This window comes from Monodelphis domestica, chromosome 1 (genome assembly GCF_027887165.1).
Source record: "Monodelphis domestica isolate mMonDom1 chromosome 1, mMonDom1.pri, whole genome shotgun sequence".
Lineage (NCBI taxonomy): Eukaryota > Metazoa > Chordata > Mammalia > Didelphimorphia > Didelphidae > Monodelphis > Monodelphis domestica.
This window is the reverse complement of record NC_077227.1, coordinates 419,980,548-419,998,495: the sequence shown is the minus strand read 5'-3', so window position 1 is coordinate 419,998,495 and position 17,948 is coordinate 419,980,548. Positions and strand designations below refer to the sequence as shown.

General features: G+C 36.2%; 1 protein-coding gene across 5 annotated transcripts in view; it reads left to right on the top strand.

Moving 5' to 3' along the window:
• Positions 1-17,948, top strand: part of CDK5RAP2 (CDK5 regulatory subunit associated protein 2) — a 176,403-nt gene that overhangs the window by 140,872 nt on the left and 17,583 nt on the right. For all 5 annotated transcript variants that reach the window (XM_007474549.3, XM_007474550.3, XM_007474552.3 and 2 more), the window contains 7 exons: positions 3,203-3,251; positions 5,311-5,489; positions 8,280-8,399; positions 12,914-13,030; positions 15,769-15,958; positions 16,466-16,587; positions 17,368-17,601. In XM_007474549.3, coding sequence (XP_007474611.2) covers positions 3,203-3,251; positions 5,311-5,489; positions 8,280-8,399; positions 12,914-13,030; positions 15,769-15,958; positions 16,466-16,587; positions 17,368-17,601 — 1,011 coding nt within the window. The remainder of the gene's footprint in view (positions 1-3,202; positions 3,252-5,310; positions 5,490-8,279; positions 8,400-12,913; positions 13,031-15,768; positions 15,959-16,465; positions 16,588-17,367; positions 17,602-17,948) is intronic.

Here is a 17,948-nt window from a genome sequence, read left to right as displayed (position 1 = left end):
CATTTGGATCAAAGAATATTTGTAAAAGAGTAATAGAATATAAATTTACATTTACATGTCATTTAAAGAGCATGACGCCTTATTTTTTTTTCTTTTATCTGCCCTTTTTCTTCTTTGATTTTATCAATTGGGCTAATGGAAAATTAGTGGATCAAGAGAGTGCTGATAAACTTCTTTCCCTCCTCTCATATATATATATCCTGTCTTCCCATTAGAATTGATCTCCTTGAGGGTAGAGACTATTGCATTTGTGTCTTTTATATAACTTGGCACCTTCTGATCTAATGTGATTATTTTTAGTCAAATCAGATTTTGGAAGGAAATATATGCCCTACATTAATTCTTGATAGGCAGACCTTTGTTTTTATTTCTTTTGTATTCCTCAAAGCTCTATGCTTTGCATATAGTAAATACTCAAAATATTTGTCAATAATAATAATACAAGGTAACAAATGCTAAATTAATAGGAGGTTATAGGATCATATAGATAGTAAATTCTATAAAAACTCAAAAGAATTCCTCTCAGAGTGGACTAAAGGGTTAGTGAAGGAAAATGGGATTTACACTAGGTTCTGAAAGATGGAAAAAAAATCATATATATAGAGGAAAAATTCCAGGAAGGAGGGATGTATATAATATATTTGGAATAATGAGCTCAGTTTGGCTAAAGTATATTAGGTTAAGGTTGAGAAGAGGTTGGGAGTAAAACTGAATATATATACTCGGTGATGGAAGGCCTTGAATTCCAGATGAGGAAAATTTGGATTTTGTCCTATAATTAATTGACCTTCGTTCCTTCGTTCCTTCGTTCCTTCCTTCGTTCCTTCCTTTGTTCCTTCGTTCCTTCCTTCGTTCCTTCCTTCGTTCCTTCCTTCGTTCCTTCCTTCCTTCCTTCCTTCCTTCCTTCCTTCCTTCCTTCCTTCCTTCCTTCCTTCCTTCCTTCCTTCCTTCCTTCCTTCCTTCCTTCCTTCCTTCCTTCGTTCCTTCCTTCGTTCCTTCCTTCCTTCCCTCCCTCCCTCCCTCCCTCCCTCCTCCCTCCCTCCCTCCCTCCCTCCCTCCTTCCTCCCTCCCTCACTCCCTCCCTCCCTCTCTCTTCTCTGTCTCTCTCCCCCTTTCCTCCCTCTTTTTTTTCTCTACTGGGGCAGCTCAGTGACTCAGTGGACAGAGTGCCAGGCCTGGAGTCCAAAGAACCTGGGTTCAAATTTGGCCTTAGAAACTTCCTAGCTGTATGATTTTGGACAAGTCACTTAACCCCAATTGACTATTCCATACTGCTTTTCAGCCTTGGTATAGATACTTAGTACCAATTCTAAGGCAGAAGGTAAGGGTTTAAAAAAAAATTATGATTGACATGATCAAAGTGGTGTTGTAAGTTTTATAAGTGGCAGCATTGTGCAGGAAATATCAGAGGTAAAGAGAGATACCAATTAGGAATGTTGTCCTATACTTGTCCTAAATGAAGACAGATAATTTAGATATTTAAGAAAACCTTTTTAGACTAGTATGACTTGCATTGACTCTGTAGCTGTTTAAGTAGAAACTGAGTAATTGGAGAAATGTTTTAATGTCTCATATCCTAACATGTTAAAACAGCCCAACAGATGGTAGCCTATCACCTGTGTGCAGGCAGCTTCAACCAAAACAAGTCCGTGCATCAGTTGAAATGATGTTTCCTAGAATAATACTTTGTCATTTTGTTTTAAAGACCACTATTGTAGTAGAGAATTGGAATATAATTACTGCTGAATTAATGAAATCCTGTCAAAGGCCTTTTTCTAGAAGCAGTGGGAATAAACCAGTATAGTATCAAGTTACTAAATTCAGTGTGACATAGTGGCTTTGCTTCTTTAGCCATTGAATAGAGGACAGTTTAGCATCAACTTCTCCTTTTAAAAACCCTATTATATTATATGTATTTGAACCCATCATGGTACATAAGTTTGCTAAGCAACATAAAAAAGTAGGCTTTCATGTTTTCTTGCAAATGGCAAGTTTATGTTTTTCTTTGGCCAATAGCAACTTAAAAAGAATTAATTCATAGATTGGTTTCTAAGTACTGCCAACTTCCAGTATAACTTGAACTTAATGCAGAATTCTCTCTTGTTTCCTAATTGGGTCATTGGAAAGATGTGGGAATAGGCCTTATTGCTCTTTTGAAAATCATGCAACCAAGTCAAATTTAACTTCAGAGTTTTCTCATGAGGAGTGGCAAGTTGAAAAGGAACACCATAGTGTAGGGACAGCAGATCATTTTACCTTTAAGCTCTGAAACCTTATTTGGTAGATATCTAAGAGAACTGTTTTAATATTCTTAACAATTTTAGGTTTGTAGCAATGGAATGGACTGCTTAGAGGGTAGGGAATTTTCTCTTGATGAAGGCTTGGTAGGTTGTTGTAAAGATGTTTCTTACTTTGGGTAGGGATTAGACTAGATGACCTGAGGTACCTTTCAACTCTTTAGATTCTGGTAGGTTCTCAGTAAATCCTCTTTGATTGACTATGATGGACAGCTTACCACAGTGGTTGGGCCCTCTTAGCTAGCTTCATATACTACTGTTTGATACTCAGAATGGTAAAGAAAATGGACCAGAGTACATTCAAATTTTCAGGTTTTGCTTCCCTCTCAGAATGGGTATGGGAACATTCTCCTTTCTGAATTTTTATTTCCTTAGTGTGGGTGCCATCTAGTCACAGTCCTGCTTCCTCAATAGTCCTAGGGCTCTTTTTAATTTTAAAAAGCTCAGTTTGACGAGTTCTGAATTATGCCAGCATAGGATGTTGGTTTGTCTGAAATCTTACTTTGTTTGCTCTCTCACAAATAGCAAATAAAACAAAAACCAAAAAGGGAATAGCAAATCTTTTACCATTTGCAGTTTAGACTCTCCTTGTTCTACAGACTGGACAACATAACTTTGAAACCAGCTCCAGAAATGCATTTTTTATGAATTTACCAATGTCATCTACCCCTGCAGGGAGTAATCAAGAGTTGGTAATAAAGGTGGTCTATCTGCATGGGTTTTGTTTTCTATCATCTTGTTGGTGAGTCTTAGATATGTATATTAAACACTTGGGATCTTAAAGAAGACTTTTAAACAAACTGTTTAGCTCATTTAAATATATATACATACACAGGGAATGATTGTAGAACAAATGTTTTTATGTGAAACATTTTTCTTTTGTCTAATGGATTTTTCCTTCACAGGAAAATCATCCGATAAAGAAGTCAGCAAACATAATGAATTAATCAAAAGGTAAGCTTATAGCATTTATTAAAGAAAATCATTCAAAACACAAGCTTCATTTTAACTGTCAGCTTTTAAATGAATGGGTGTATGTATCTTATTACCTTGTCCTAGCCAATGTCATTTCTTATTGCAGCAGTAGGATGTTCAAATGTTGGAAATATTTATTAAGTACCTTCTGTATGCAGAATGCTGTGCTGTGTTCTCGAGGAGATAAAACATGCTCCTTGTTCTCATGGAACTCAGTTTAGTGGGGGGCAGGAGGAGATAAAGGAAAAAACATCGAGGTCCCTCCCAAGTTATAGTGTTACACCGTACCTCTATAAAGAGCAACGTTATTGCTACAAAACTCCACTGTTATTTTGGGAAATCCTATCATAATATTGTTCAGCTAATTGTAGAGATGTAAATTAAATGAGAGGAAATATAATCATAACTAGCTTTTGAGCCTTAGTGGTTTTAACTCCTCAAAGTTCCAGACTGTTACTGACTGTCAGATATATGTTGCTTACTACATATATATAAATGTGATTTAGGTGGAATGTGCCTGCTTCCTGACAGGATTTTTTTCTCATGGTGAACTTTCATTTGGTAAATCAAATGAGAAATAAAGTAGAAACTTAAAACTAACATACTTTTTTTTAAAGCCACATAACTTGTCTATCTTATTTCCAATCCCTAGGTCCCTTGATTCACTTATGATTTTTTCTTATGAGCAATTGTTTTGATTCCATATTCTTTATTTATCAACTTTTGTGCAGTGGCCACTTAAATTGATTTTTCTATCCCTGAATGATGTTGGCGAAAAGAATGTTGAACTTTAAATCAGGATATCTTTATTCAAACCCTCTCTGTCACTTACTAGTTTTGGGATTACTTTGCTTCTTAATATCAGTTTCCTTATCTGTAAATTGAGTAAAATAATTTTGTACTTCTAGGATGTTTGTGTGAAGTGCTTTGTAAAAATATATAAAAATGTGAGTTGTTACTATAATAATAATTCCCCTGGTGTTCACGATACGTTTTCTTTTTCTATATCACAATTGATTGTATAGTTGAGATCGATTTTTTTTTTCCTAGCCTGGGTTTAGCCTATAGTTAGCCCATTTTCTAGGTTATATTTAGGCCTTCATTAGCTTAAGGGTTCTTAACCTGAGATCCATGAATTTTTTTTTTTAAATATATAATAATTTGTTTCCAAATTACATGTCAATACAATTTTTTAAATCTTTGCTTTTGATACTTTGCAAGCTATCCCCAACAAGGCAGGCAGGTTTTATATATTATTATATAATATATATTTCCATGTCCATTATGTTAAAAATTTCAATTTGCATTCAGACTCTGACCCTGTCTAGGGCAGTGGATACCCATTTTTTTTTGTAATGAGTCCATGAATTTGTTTTTTAAAATCTTTTATTTGTATTTCAGTATAAATTATTTCCTTGTTAATCTCATATATTTTTTGCATTTAAAAATAGTATTCTGAGAAGGAATTAACTGGCTTCATCATACATGATATATAAAGGTTAAGAACCCCTGCTCTAAATAATTAAACTATTCCCTTCCTTTACTGTCTACTTCTGGAAACAAATAGTAAACTTGAGTATTCAAGACATTTTTTGGATTGCATGTCTGCCAATGAATGCATCCCAGCTTGATTCTGATCCCATAGTGAAAATCTTCAGTTTGGAGTGTGGTTTTAGGAAGGTAATGAGAAGAAGTAAAGATGTGAAGAACTTAACCACAGGGGAGATGGTGATGGCCTATGTTGTGGGCATTCCTCTTTACCTTTCTTAACTTGTCCTTTAATGTGAAAAATGGGAATAGTAATAAGTGATGTAGCTATCTTACTGGGTTGTTATTAGGTTGTAGATTACCCCCCCATAAGGGAACAAATATAAGCCTCTCCTACTGTGATTAATCTTAATTAATTAAAATATTAAAAACCATGTTATAAAATATGATTTATCTGCTTACAAGCAAATGTTGATCTCTATTTGAGATTATCTGATAAAAAATTGATTTTATTTTTTAGTTACTAATTGTTTTGTTTTGAATACACCAGGGCTCCAGAGGATGTCTCAGTATCCCCAATTCTTGATGATAAACCAACCTTGCTACCAGCTACTCAAGTGCTGTCAGATTATGAATTGTCAGAAAAGTCCTCCTTTGATTCTGTAGAACAAAAGCAAGATAGTGAGGATGTAGACAAGAGTTCCATTATGGCTAACAATTTTTCTCAAGGTAATTTTATTATGGTAAATTACATTATAATAATTTAAGGCAAAAAAAGATTTTTCAAGTACATTTTTGAGTAACAGACAGAAATACAAAATCACTTCATTTAATAGGTTGTTGATCTATTCTCAGCCTGGAAATTTTTTTGTTTTTTAGTCTTATTTTTATAGTTTAAAAAATGTGTCCACTTATTTTACTGCCTTAATAGATATAGCTCATGAATGAATGAGCTAAAGTGAACATAATTCTTTGGTCACTGAATATTATTCTATGTCTACACTTGTCTATAGGTAGGAAAATAGATTATAAACCTATATGTATAAATGTTGGGACATTCACTATAAAACAATGGATTTAAAGCTCTAGCATTAGTTGGTTTGTTTTGTTTATTTTATACAAATGAAGTATCCTAAATCACTCTAGATAGCTAAAATTTTCAATTATTCAAGTGTTTAAAGGATTCTTTAGGAACTACAGAGGCCACAGTCTACATGCATGTACTTTGAGTTATGTAGTTCACTTGTCCATGTAATCAGGGCTATCAAATTCCTTTTCTCTCATGCATTGTATTTTCAGTATAGACATAGTGAATGGAAAATGTTTTTTTCATATATAAGGAAGCTGGAATAAATAAATGATGACTAAGATCCTTTGCTGGCAGCCAGTTAATGCAGTGAATAGAATGCTAGCCCTGAGACAGAAAAACCTGAGTTAAAATCCAGCCTTAGATACTTATTAGCTATGTGTCCTTGGGTAATCCACTTAACTTCTGTTTGCCTTAGTTTCCTCAACTGTAAAATAGGAATAATAATATTTACTTCCCAGGGTTATGAGAGGAACAAATGAAATATTTATAAAACATGTAAGACAGTGCCTGGCACAAAGTATGTTTTTAATAAATATGTCCTTCTTTCCTTCTGTCCTTTCTTCTTCCTTCCCTTCCTCACATTCTGTCTTCTAAGGGTCCCTTCTGGTTCTGGCATTTTAAATTCTAAAGTCCTCTTTGTGTCTTAACACTCTACAGTTTTCATAATGGAATCTTTTACAAATCAAATAATTGCTAGCATTTATGTAGTGCCTATGATGATGCCACATATGATGTCATAGCATTCCCAAATTATTCAGTTTATTTGATATTATTGAAATGTTTGGAGAGTTGTGCTTTTCTGCCTCACTTTGTAGTTTTTTTTTCTTGTGTGTGTGTATAGGGTTGTTGGTTAAAATTTTATTTATAAAATGTTTGCTAGTGAAATTGATCTTACCTACTCCTGTTACACAAATCTTATTTTTGTGTAACTTAAAACTGTTGGGTTCCTACTGTGTGCTGGGCACCAGAGGAAATACAAAGATAAATTACAGTTCGCACTCTGAAGGTGCTAATAGGCTATTTCAATGTTCAGTGTTGCATCTTCATTCAGATCAGATTCTTATCATCTCTAAGTAGTTTATTGTACAGTTTATGGGCCCAAGGGATGATCATAGGATTTTAGAGCTGGGGAAGGGACCTCAGATATCATTTGGTCTTGCCTCTATTTTGTAGTTGAAGAAGCTGAGGTCTGGAGAGGAAGACTGACATCCACTGCTATGTAATATTAGTCCAGAGATTACTGAAGCTGAAGCAGGACAGATTTTTCTTTTTTTCTAAAGTCCTGTGTAATATTTCCTACTGTACTGTTAAGGCTACATAATTAATAAGTGGTGTCTAATTTGATCTAGAGAGCCTTCCCTTAAGGCCAAGGGATGATTACAATTCCTAGCCGAAAAGTCCCACTACAAGGTGACTTATAGAAATGACTACAAAAAAATTTATTACCCCCAAAGCAAGTGGTGTATGACATGGATAAACTGGCAAATAGAGTAGCAGTTAAAGCTGATAAGTTCCTGACTCATGCTGAACTGAATATCAGATGGAAGAAGAATTGTAGAGCGGCCAAGCAAGGAGGAAAAGGTATTATACTGAGATGGAATTGGCCCTTTTATTGAAGGCAGGCTGCTTAAGTATTGAACACATCACATCCCTATATATTTTGTACCAAATTACTTCTGAACATTTCTAGTGTTAATGGAAGATGGTTACAGATATGGGAATTAAGTAATCTCGTGACCATTCAAATTCATATTAAAATTACTATTTAATTAGGAAAAGATGTAACATTGTGCTACTTTTAAATGAAAGTAATTTTGAAAGAATTAAAACTGGGTCATAACATTAGTGTAGTACTTTAAAACAAACATTACTAAGACATCCTGAATATAGCCTAATTGATATATTAAATACATTAGTGTTTCTTTTTGATACTTAGTGTGATTCTGCTTTAAAAAGTTATATCAGAAATTCACTGATAGATAACTATGTTCACTTTCTTTTTATTGGTCCTTGGAAATATTTGGATTCATTAAAAGAGCCCCGCAATCAATTATGATGCAACCCAGGCCATCTTGAAAGTGATCTATTTCCTCATCCTCAGGAAGAATTTGAATTAATATTTGATATGTTAAAAGAATAAAAGGCTACATTAACATTTGCATTAAAAATGGAGCTAATATAATTTTTCCATATGGTGTTAAATGGCTTCCTGGTGGATTGCACTAGGGTACCATTAAAGAAACATGTCAGTTGAAATATGCCAACTATGGGATCTGCCCAAAGAAGAAAGTAAATGCCAGTTGCTGATTGTCTTTAAGTTGTAGGATATTGTTTAGATTTTCAAGTTAGCACTTACTACATAGTCCATAAATTATTTAATTTGTTAGGGGCTTCAGTCTTTAAATAAAAAATGCCCTTCCTTTCTTTAGACTTATTAATGGAACATCTGCAAGAAATTCGAACTTTGAGACAACGTTTAGAAGAATCCATTAAAACAAATGAAAGGCTGCGGAAACAGCTTGAACAGCAAGGGGGTGAACTTGAACAAGGTAAAGGGGTACAATCTCACTTGGTAATGCTACTCTTCAGATGACTTTTTGGGGAAATTGCAAATGATACTGGGCTAGGAGTCAAACAGATTTCGAATTTCTAGTTCATTCTCTGTTCCATATGCCATGTGACTAGGGAAAGTCACTTCACTTTGGGCCTCAGTGTCCATGCTTGTAAAATGATATGATTTGACTTTTAGTTTCAAGAGTCTATGGCTCTGTTTTCTGAATTTTCCTATCCAGTTTTGGCTTGAGAAATTGGCAGAAAAATAAGACCTTAAGTTGTAGCAAGATTAAAATTTTACATTTGAATCTAGAGTAAGACAGATGAATTGTATTTAAAAAACAAGTTAAATATTCTTAGACATCTGTCTCAATAGGTCATGGATTGAAAAATCTCAGTAGTGGCTCAGGGTCTTCAGAAATGAGGGCAGTTCTGGCTGACCTGCCAAATGAGGATATAGGTATTACACACAAGCCAAAACTATACCTGAAGAAACATTTTTCAGTATATTCCTGGAAGATATGGCCTTTCTTTAACCAAGTAGGTTTTAATAGCAGGAATTGTTGTGCAACCTGCAATTATTCATAATGCTTTCTTCTTAGGCTGCCCTGCAAGTTTCTCTTTTGGATGACTGATTGATTTGTACTATGTCATAACAGACATAGGAAATAAATAAGTGTATTCTCACTTATATAAATTTTCAATAATAATAATAATAATGAAATTCATCAAGTTTTACACATTTCTTTAAAATTGAGTTAAGGAAATACTATTATTGTTGTTATTTTTGGCCTTAGGAGCCATAAGCTTAAAATGGAGCTGACAGATGTTGTTGAGAATAATTTGCTATGTTCTAAATATTAACAAAAGGCATTCATTCAATATTTATTTTGGTGGAAGGATCTTTTTTTTTTCCCATTGTAATTGTACTGCTAAAATTGCTGGGGGAAAGCTGGATGATTCAGTGGTTAGAATGTTTTGCCTGGAGTCAGGAAAACCTGAGTTAAAATCCAGTCTCATATACTTATTATCAGTGATCTGGGCCAAGTCACATAATCTATTTGCTCAAGAGACAGCTAGGTGGATAAGTCGATAGAATGCTGATACTGGAGTCAAGATGACCTGTGCTAAAATCTGGCCTCAGACCCTCATTAGCTGTGTGACCCTGGACAAGTCACTTAACCTCTTAATTCATTGGAGAATGAAATGGCAAACTTCTCCAGTATCTTTTCCAAGGAGATCTCGTGGACAGTATAGTCCAAGGGTCACTAATAGTCAGACACAACTAAATTGACTGAATAATAGAAAAATTGCTGTAGAGACAAAGAAGTATAAGTGCATATATTACCATTGAGAACTTCTTAACTTGAGTACAAATTTGACACAGTCCAAATCTATCTGGTATTGATTAATAATAATAACAACACTATTTAAAGAAGATTTTACTGACCATGGAAGAATTTGGAAAGATTGACTCATAGTTATGAGATCTGCCCTAAAGTGGAATGGGCTGCCTGGGGAAGTTGGCAGATCTCCCTCTCTTTCTTTTGGCTTTAATGTAGAGATTGAATGACTCCCCCAAGGATGTGGTGTAAGAGATTCTCTTTTATGTACAGGGGGGACTGGATAACCTCTGAGGGCTCTTCCAGTTCCAATTTCCTTTGATTCTTGTGAAGTAGTTGACTCACATAGATTCATTCTGATTTCTGTGGCATATAATCTGTGTGTCCAGCCCAGCTCTGAGCATTGTGGGAAACAACAGTAGCATGTAATCATATTTGACAACATTTGGATAGTACTTTATAGTTTACAAAGTCTTTTTCAATATGTATCTCATTTTGATCCTCATAATAGTCCCACAAGGTAAATAATATAAATATAATCTAATCATATAAATATATGTAAGCACTTTATAAAACAAGAAGTACTCTGTAAGAATTAATAGATAACTATCCTCATTTTACTGCTGGGGAGATTGAAGCTTGAGAGGTTGTGAGTAATGTAAAGCTCACTGTCTGATTGGGATGACTGGTTGTTTATTTACAAACAGAATGACTAGAAGGTGCATGTGAACAAGACAAAATAATCTTTGCACAAAAAATAATCAGATATAGTGGGGTCCCCATATCTGCAGGGGAGACCAAGACCTACCTATTACAGATGACTGAAGCCACTGATTTAAGTGAACACTTGCTGATCCCATATATGTGTGCTCCCATTCTTTGTGCCTGCTCCCCAATGGGAAAAAAAGTGAAAGTAGAAGGGGGATAGACTGCTGTTTCCAGGTTAACCTCTAGTAACTGAAACTATGGACAGCTAAACTTGGGATAAGGGGGTCCTACTCTATTTGCTAAGTACACTTTATATACCATATATTGGAGGGGTTAGAGAAGCAAGTGCAGGACACATTCTATACCTTCAAGGAGTTTTTAGTTTAATTGAGGGGATAAAACATACACATATTGAAAAATAACATACAAAAGGTAGTATATTACTAGTCTTACCTTGTAGTTATTTTTCTGTGTCTAATATCTCTTTTATACCCCCCTTCACTAGACTGTAGGCTCCTTGAGATTGGGTTTCTAACTGCCTACTATGGCAGCTGACCATATTTCTGTGAGTAGATCTTTTCACTCTCCTAGCCTGTTTCCCATTCCATCAAAGAAGGATAATAGTACTTGTATTACCTGCCTCCCAAGACTTTTGTAAGCAGGGACAAACCTTGAAACCTGCCGAGCAGCTCTAATACTGTAAGAGATGATGACCATTATCATCTTCTCAGGGACCTACAAAGTACAAGGCCTTGCACACAGAAGGGACTCAGTCAATGTTGAATAGAATTTTAAGCAGTAAGTCCTTTGGTAATTTAGGGTCTGATTCAGGGTCTTGCCCATAGAAGGTGCTTAATCAGTACTGAATTGCATTAACAAGAGGGAGAGATCACTTAGAAGTGGGGTTGTTAGGAAATGCTTTATTGTAGGGGCAGAGCTTCAGCTGGACTTTGAAAGTAGCACTCAGATATGGTTCATCACAAATGAGTGAAAAAGCATTTATTAGCCACTTTCTGTGTGCCAAACATTGTATTTGTTCTTAGAGGAATAATTTAATTCAGTTGGGATTGTTCCTGTTCTCTGGGAGCTGTTGGCCTTCTAATGGGGGAGAAACAATGCCTAAAAAAAAGTTCAACTGTTAGGCACATGGAAAGACTTGGAGTTCCTAAGATAGCAGTAGTGGAGGGGCTTACAGCAGAGTCCTAGATTAATCAGTTAGTCAGATGAAGGTGCCAGGAGTCTGTATTACTCAGAGGCATGGTAAGATGCTAAAGTCAAGAGGACCTTCAGAGGCAGTGGTAGAGGAGATGGATAAGACCTGTTGGGTTCCCTCATTGTAAAGAATAGAATTGATGATTTCTCTCATCCATATTAGGTGAGCAGTGAAGCAGCCCACATGGTGTCTAAATGGCCCAGTGAGGGGAGGTGATGTTCCTTTAGTGATAGCAAATCTTAAGCTCCCCACTGTCTTTAATAGACTTTGGGGTGGTCAGGGTCAAGAAGGAGACAAAAGCCTGAATGGAGCAATTTGGCAGTGGAGTGGAGAGTGTATGTATGTGCTGAATATTGTCCAATGCCAGGTCCATCTGCAGGAAGCATCTGCTTCTATGCTGTATCTAGGATTTCAGTAGATTAGTTTTCCTAGAAGTGAAGCTAGGGGTGAGAATTTTGGAGAATGAGTGATCCTACTGAATGACTCATTTTGCAAATGAAAAATTGGTCTCCCAAACAGAATTCAGGTTAACTGTCTATATCTTTAATTATTTTGCTATATAAATTTTTAAGGGTCAAAAGTATTACCAGAGTCTTCATGTAAGTCATTAACATCTGCAGTATTAGAGTATATTCAGTGTAGTATTTTCAATTTGACAGTAAACTTATTCCATTCTAGTCATTTGAGGAGACTGAAAGTGGCACCTGGGATTAGGCATAGGAGTAGGTACAGTGTGTTTGAGCTGCTCAACAACACATTTATCCAGAATGGGGAGGCTGTATTCAGGACCCACTTAGCAGCTGTCCATCATTCATTGCTGAAGGTGGTACAGCCAGAATAGTTTGTTTTGAGCCAGTAAGGCTGGCTGGGTTTTAGTAAGAGTTAATCTAAGGAACAGTTTATAACCAGGTGAATTTCCAAGTGCTTTGGGATAGTCACAGTTATAGTTTGTTCTGTAGTGTTGGTTGCTTATTAGTACCCTAAGATGCCAGTGCATAAATCTGTAGCCACTTTCATCCTAAGTGGAGAAGACCATGGAGGAGCTTTAGCATTCCTTTCAGCCTTCTGGTTGAAGTTCCTTTGAACTGTAGGGATGATAACATTTAGAATATACAGAAGGCAAAATATCTTTTGTAATATTATTTTTTCTTCCCACGGATTGTTAAAATTATTTTTGTTTAGAAAGTTTGTTCTTTATGGACCCAGGGATGATTCATAAATGATGATTTTATGTATGTACTTACAGGTTCTGCAAACATTTTTATCCATGGCCCAGAACAACATAATTCCCTTACTTCTGAAATTCATTTCCTGAGGAAGCAAAATCAAGCCCTCAACGTGATGCTTGCAAAAGGTTCAAGAGGTAAAAGTTGAACTCTTTTTTTTCCTAAAGAAGCAGTTGGCAGTCATGGGCACCAATGTTTCTCTGTATGTCGAACCATATCATTTTAAAAGAGAGTTAAAAAAAAAAGCAAAACAAAACACCCTTCAGGCATCTGAACACTAAAACTCCCCTTTACTTTGCTCATTTGGAATTGACTTGCCCTTCTGAACTGCAAGTTTGGCTGGATCTTGACTCTGCCCCGATGGAACATGTAAATGTGACAACAGTGTTTCTCATTTGCTATTTCTGTACATTGTTTCCCTTGATCTTCGAGTTTTCATGGATTATAAACTTAATGGGGATTAACAGTGAGTCATGTCAGTCAGAATCTGTGATCTTAGGCTACGTTAACAGAATGTAATGTCCAGAATGATGGAGATGCTGCTGCACTATCTTCTGGTCTGGTGAGACCATACCTGCACCACATCTATGGTGTTCAGCTTGAGGTGTCATGTTTTAGGTTTGTGTTTATTGTAAGAAAGGACTTCCTGATGATTAGAGTTCTCCAAAAATAAAATGAGGTGTCTCAGAAAGTTCTGCTTCTGTTGAGGTTTTCTGGTGGAAACTGGATGACCTTTTGCTTGGGATTATTTAGAGGGACTTCCTGGTTTGATTAGATGATCTCTGAGGTTGTCTTCAGCTGCAGAAAGCATGGTCATATATCCAGGAGAGCGTCTTAGTCTTGTTCATGTGAAATAGAGGATGATTCTTTTTCAAAAGCAAGCATCATTTTGTCAGCTCAATTGCCTTAAATTCACAAAAGTGATCACTTTAGACATCATGAATGATTTGAACTCAGCTTATCTATAAAATAGCAAATGAGAGCCTTCTTGGTTTATGGAAAGAGCCAGGGTCACTGAGCCTGGAGTCCTAGACTTGAAGCCCATTGCCTCCACTAATGAGATTCATAGTGGCTTCTGTGGGCTTCAGTTTCCTCTTGTAAAATGAGAAGATTGGTTTTGGTAGCCTCTAAGTCTTCCAGTTTTTGTGTGTGTGCATGTATGTATTTATACACACACACATGCATACTCTCACATTGAGTATATATAAAGAGTGGATTTTGGTCAGGTACAGTTCAGGCTATCTGGCTCCTGAAGTGTTTTCTCAATTCTGAAATTCTCTGCTATTGCCTTCAGTCAGAGCCCTTTCAGATTTTTCCTATCCACTGAGGTTATTAGTGTACTGCCCCAACTCAAGCAGAGCAGCTTTGTAGGTTTGAGTGTTCCTGTTTTTGCAAATACCCGTTTTTTTAACGAAACCCCATTCTGATAGCTCTCTTAGGTCTTGCTTCTCTTAGTTAACCCATTTCTGTTTTCTCATCTGGCTTAATGAGATCTATCTTTCTTTTTACCTTCCTATTGATCAACTGGGTCCTCAATCCTCTTAAGGTGAGTCACTCCAATTTAATCACTCCAGAAAAATGATTAAATTATCCTTTACTTCTCCTCCTCCAAATACTAAATTAGTACAGTATATGCAGGAAAGCAATTTGCATTGAATTCCTGACAGACTTTTCTTTGTATTGCAAAGGAGTATTCAGGAAAGGACTTGGCTGCAAAGAGAATTTAGCTGATACTATTATACCCAAATAAAATGAGGAAACCACACCATAAAGGTTTGACTCTTGAGTTTCCCCATTTGAATGTTGAGAGTCACAGCTAAGAAGATTTAAAGCAATCTGTCTTATTTACCTCTCACAATTTTCCTCAATGAAGTTTTAAATGTGGATGAGATCAATAGCCTGTTTAATTCATGATGGTTGTTGTCAATTGCTTGAATTAGGTGCCTATTGTATTTCCCCCCCACTGATTTGTTTTTGCTCCCTTTAGGCAGGAGGATCTGCTGCTATTCACTCTTTCCCTGCTGTGTCCTTCTGTGCTGGGAATAGATTGTGTCCCCTTTCAGGGTCCTCTGAAATGATAAAAAGATCAGTTTTTTTTGACCTAGACTTTTTTTTTTTTAATCTGGTTCTCACCTCTCTGAAGAGGGAAATAATTTGGCTTAATAGCTGTAGTGAGACACTGAGGTAAGAAATGCTTCAGTTCCCCACCCTCTCTGTCACTGTAACACATCTTTAAGAAGTAAACTTCCCTTGCACCAGAGTATCCTTTTTGATAATATGTTTAACTCCTGTAATGGGTTACAGTTGTGAGGTACTTTTCTTATAACCCTAAAAGATAGGGGGTGCAAGTATTTTTTATTCCTATTTTCAGAGGAGGAAATTGAGACTAAGTTATATGGTTCACTAGAAAAGGCAATTTATTGACTACAACCCTCATTCTAAAGGAGAGGACTAGCAGCTGTCAATGCAACAGTCCTTTAGAATTGTTTGGGATATGCAGGCTTTCTGATCTCCACAGCATATCTTGTCTCTATCTCATAAATGTAGCTAACTTTTTTAGTAAACAGTCCACGTTCCCCAAATTTCTACTCATCATTTGCTTGTGAAGACAAGAAAACAAGATTTGCATGGTCCATTATTTAATAGGAAATTAAAAAGAACTATTTATCCTAGTGAAGGTGAATCTATAGGTTTGATGCTGACAGATTTATCTATCCAAAATGCAGAAGATAATTATAATACTAAAATCCTAAAAACCAGATTAAATTTCTTTCTATTTGTATTCTTGGAGTACTTAAACTGAAGTGCTGTATTTGGGTAATAAGGTTGAAAAACAAATGGTCCCCATTATAAATTATATGGCTTGTGTTTGCAGATAAACAAAAGGAAAATGAAAAATTACGAGAATCCCTCTCTAGGAAGACTGTGATCATTGAACACCTTCAGAGGGATTATGAATGTGTCAAGCAAGAAAATGAAAGGTTGCAGAAACAAGTCAGTGAGAAGGAGAAAGACAACAGGCATCTGACTCATGCGATTTACAGCAGCCATCATGAATTAAACAGGTATTGATCTCATCTTCAATTTAAACTTTCATTGTGAAAAGTTGAGAAGTAAATAAGTCATTTTCCTCTATATCCACATTGGCAAAGGTGTGGCATGTGTGCCCTGGTGTGCTGGAGGGGGCCACTCCCCTCCCCCACCTCTGCTGTGCCTGACGATAATGTTCATGTGCCCTGCCCAGCAGCCCACCGTGAGCATTTCCTCCTCCTGCTTTCTGGGGTAATGTGGGGGCTCACAGGTGACTTGAAGGTACAGTTTGGGCATGCAGTCTCTAAAAGTTTTGCCAACACCACTCTATATGTTTTTAGATGAGAGCCTTATGTTTCACTGAAGCCAGACCTTTCCCTTAGTTATGCACATATTATAGTTCTCACCTAAATCAAGGATAGTACAGACATATGTATGAGGTGGTCCCATGAAAGGGTAATTCGCATGTATTTCATCATCATGAAAAAATAAACCAAGTTTAACTATCTTTTAATTTAACCTGCATTGCATTTTTTTTAAAGGATTCAGACAGAAATGAAGGTTCAGCAACGACAGTACTCAGAGAATGCCAAATTATTGCAGTCACTCCGAGTTGAACTCAAGGTATATGAAAAGCTGGAAGAAGCAAACAGAAGACAGATAGGTATTTGGAGCCGTGAGCTCATCTCATTTTAAATTAAACCGGGTCAGATCGGAGTCCTACTGAGATGGGAGCCCTCAAAGGAGAAGAATGGCATTAACACTCTTTGGCATGAGATGTTGTAAAGCACTGAATAGTATTTTTAAACTGTCTTTTAGGTAGCATAAGAATGTCAAATCATTAGTTAAATTTCATTAGCCTCACATGATGCAATATTTCATTTATTTGTGATTTTTTGTGTGTCAGGATACTATCAGAGGGTACACTGTTCTCTTCCCTTCCTCTAAAAGATAGTGAATTGTTGAGGTCACTCTTTAGGCCCTGATGTCCTCAGTTTAAATTTTATGGTATTGGGCTTATAAAAAACCTAATTTTCCAGTTGAAAATTTATCTTGCAAAGAGTCATATCATAATTATCATTTTCTCCTAAAGTTGCTTTCCTTACCCTCTCTGTTGTGCCTTTTATGCTCTATGGTGTCTTAAAAAATGGCCCTTTTGATTTGCTAATTCTAGCACAAATAGATTTTATTACTACTAGACATAACTTTCAGATTTTGGTGGGCAATTTGCTAGCTTTTATGACCAGAAGTGAAATTAATTTTTGGCTCTTATTAAGTGTATGCAATAGTAGCAATTATGTCTGCCAATATTTTTGGTTTTAAGTTGTCATTATTTTAGCTATAACTGGCTGTTAGTAAAGGATACATGTCCTTGACCATTCTTGTTCCTGGGATGACTGACCTTTTAATTAGAAAAGATGTGTCTTCTCATAAAATGTCACAGAACCTAGACAAGATATGTCTGAGGAATGCAGAAAAGAGCAAAACCATCTTCTGGACTTGCATGAACTCCTGACAGAGATACAGAATTTGCGGGTTCAACTAGAAAGAAGCATTGAGACAAATAATGCCCTGAGGAGCAAGTTAGAGGAACAGCTTTCAAAGGGGGAGGACACTATAACTACAGTGACTTCTAGCCTTCCTAACAAAGAATGGCAGCTTTGTCCAGGAAATAATGGTAGGACACCGTTTTTATTTATTTATTTATTTTTAATCTATTTCAGATTTCTAGCATAGTGTTGCCCAAGCACCTGTGATGTTTGAAAAATTCCTCCATGCTCCTGTTCTCCCTCAGTTAAAGCTCTGTGTGTTTGTCAATTTCTGTTGCAGGCAGGCCTAGAGTGCTGCACTGGGCGCTGAGATCTCATGTTTAGTTCTACCTCTACTATAGACTCTCTGTTTGACCTCAGGAAAGCCGCTTTACCATTCTGATCCTCAATTTCTTCTTCTTTAAGAGAGTTTTATTAGATTATGTCTTGAGATTCCTTTTGTTGATAACATTCTTTGTTGTAACTTTATATTTTA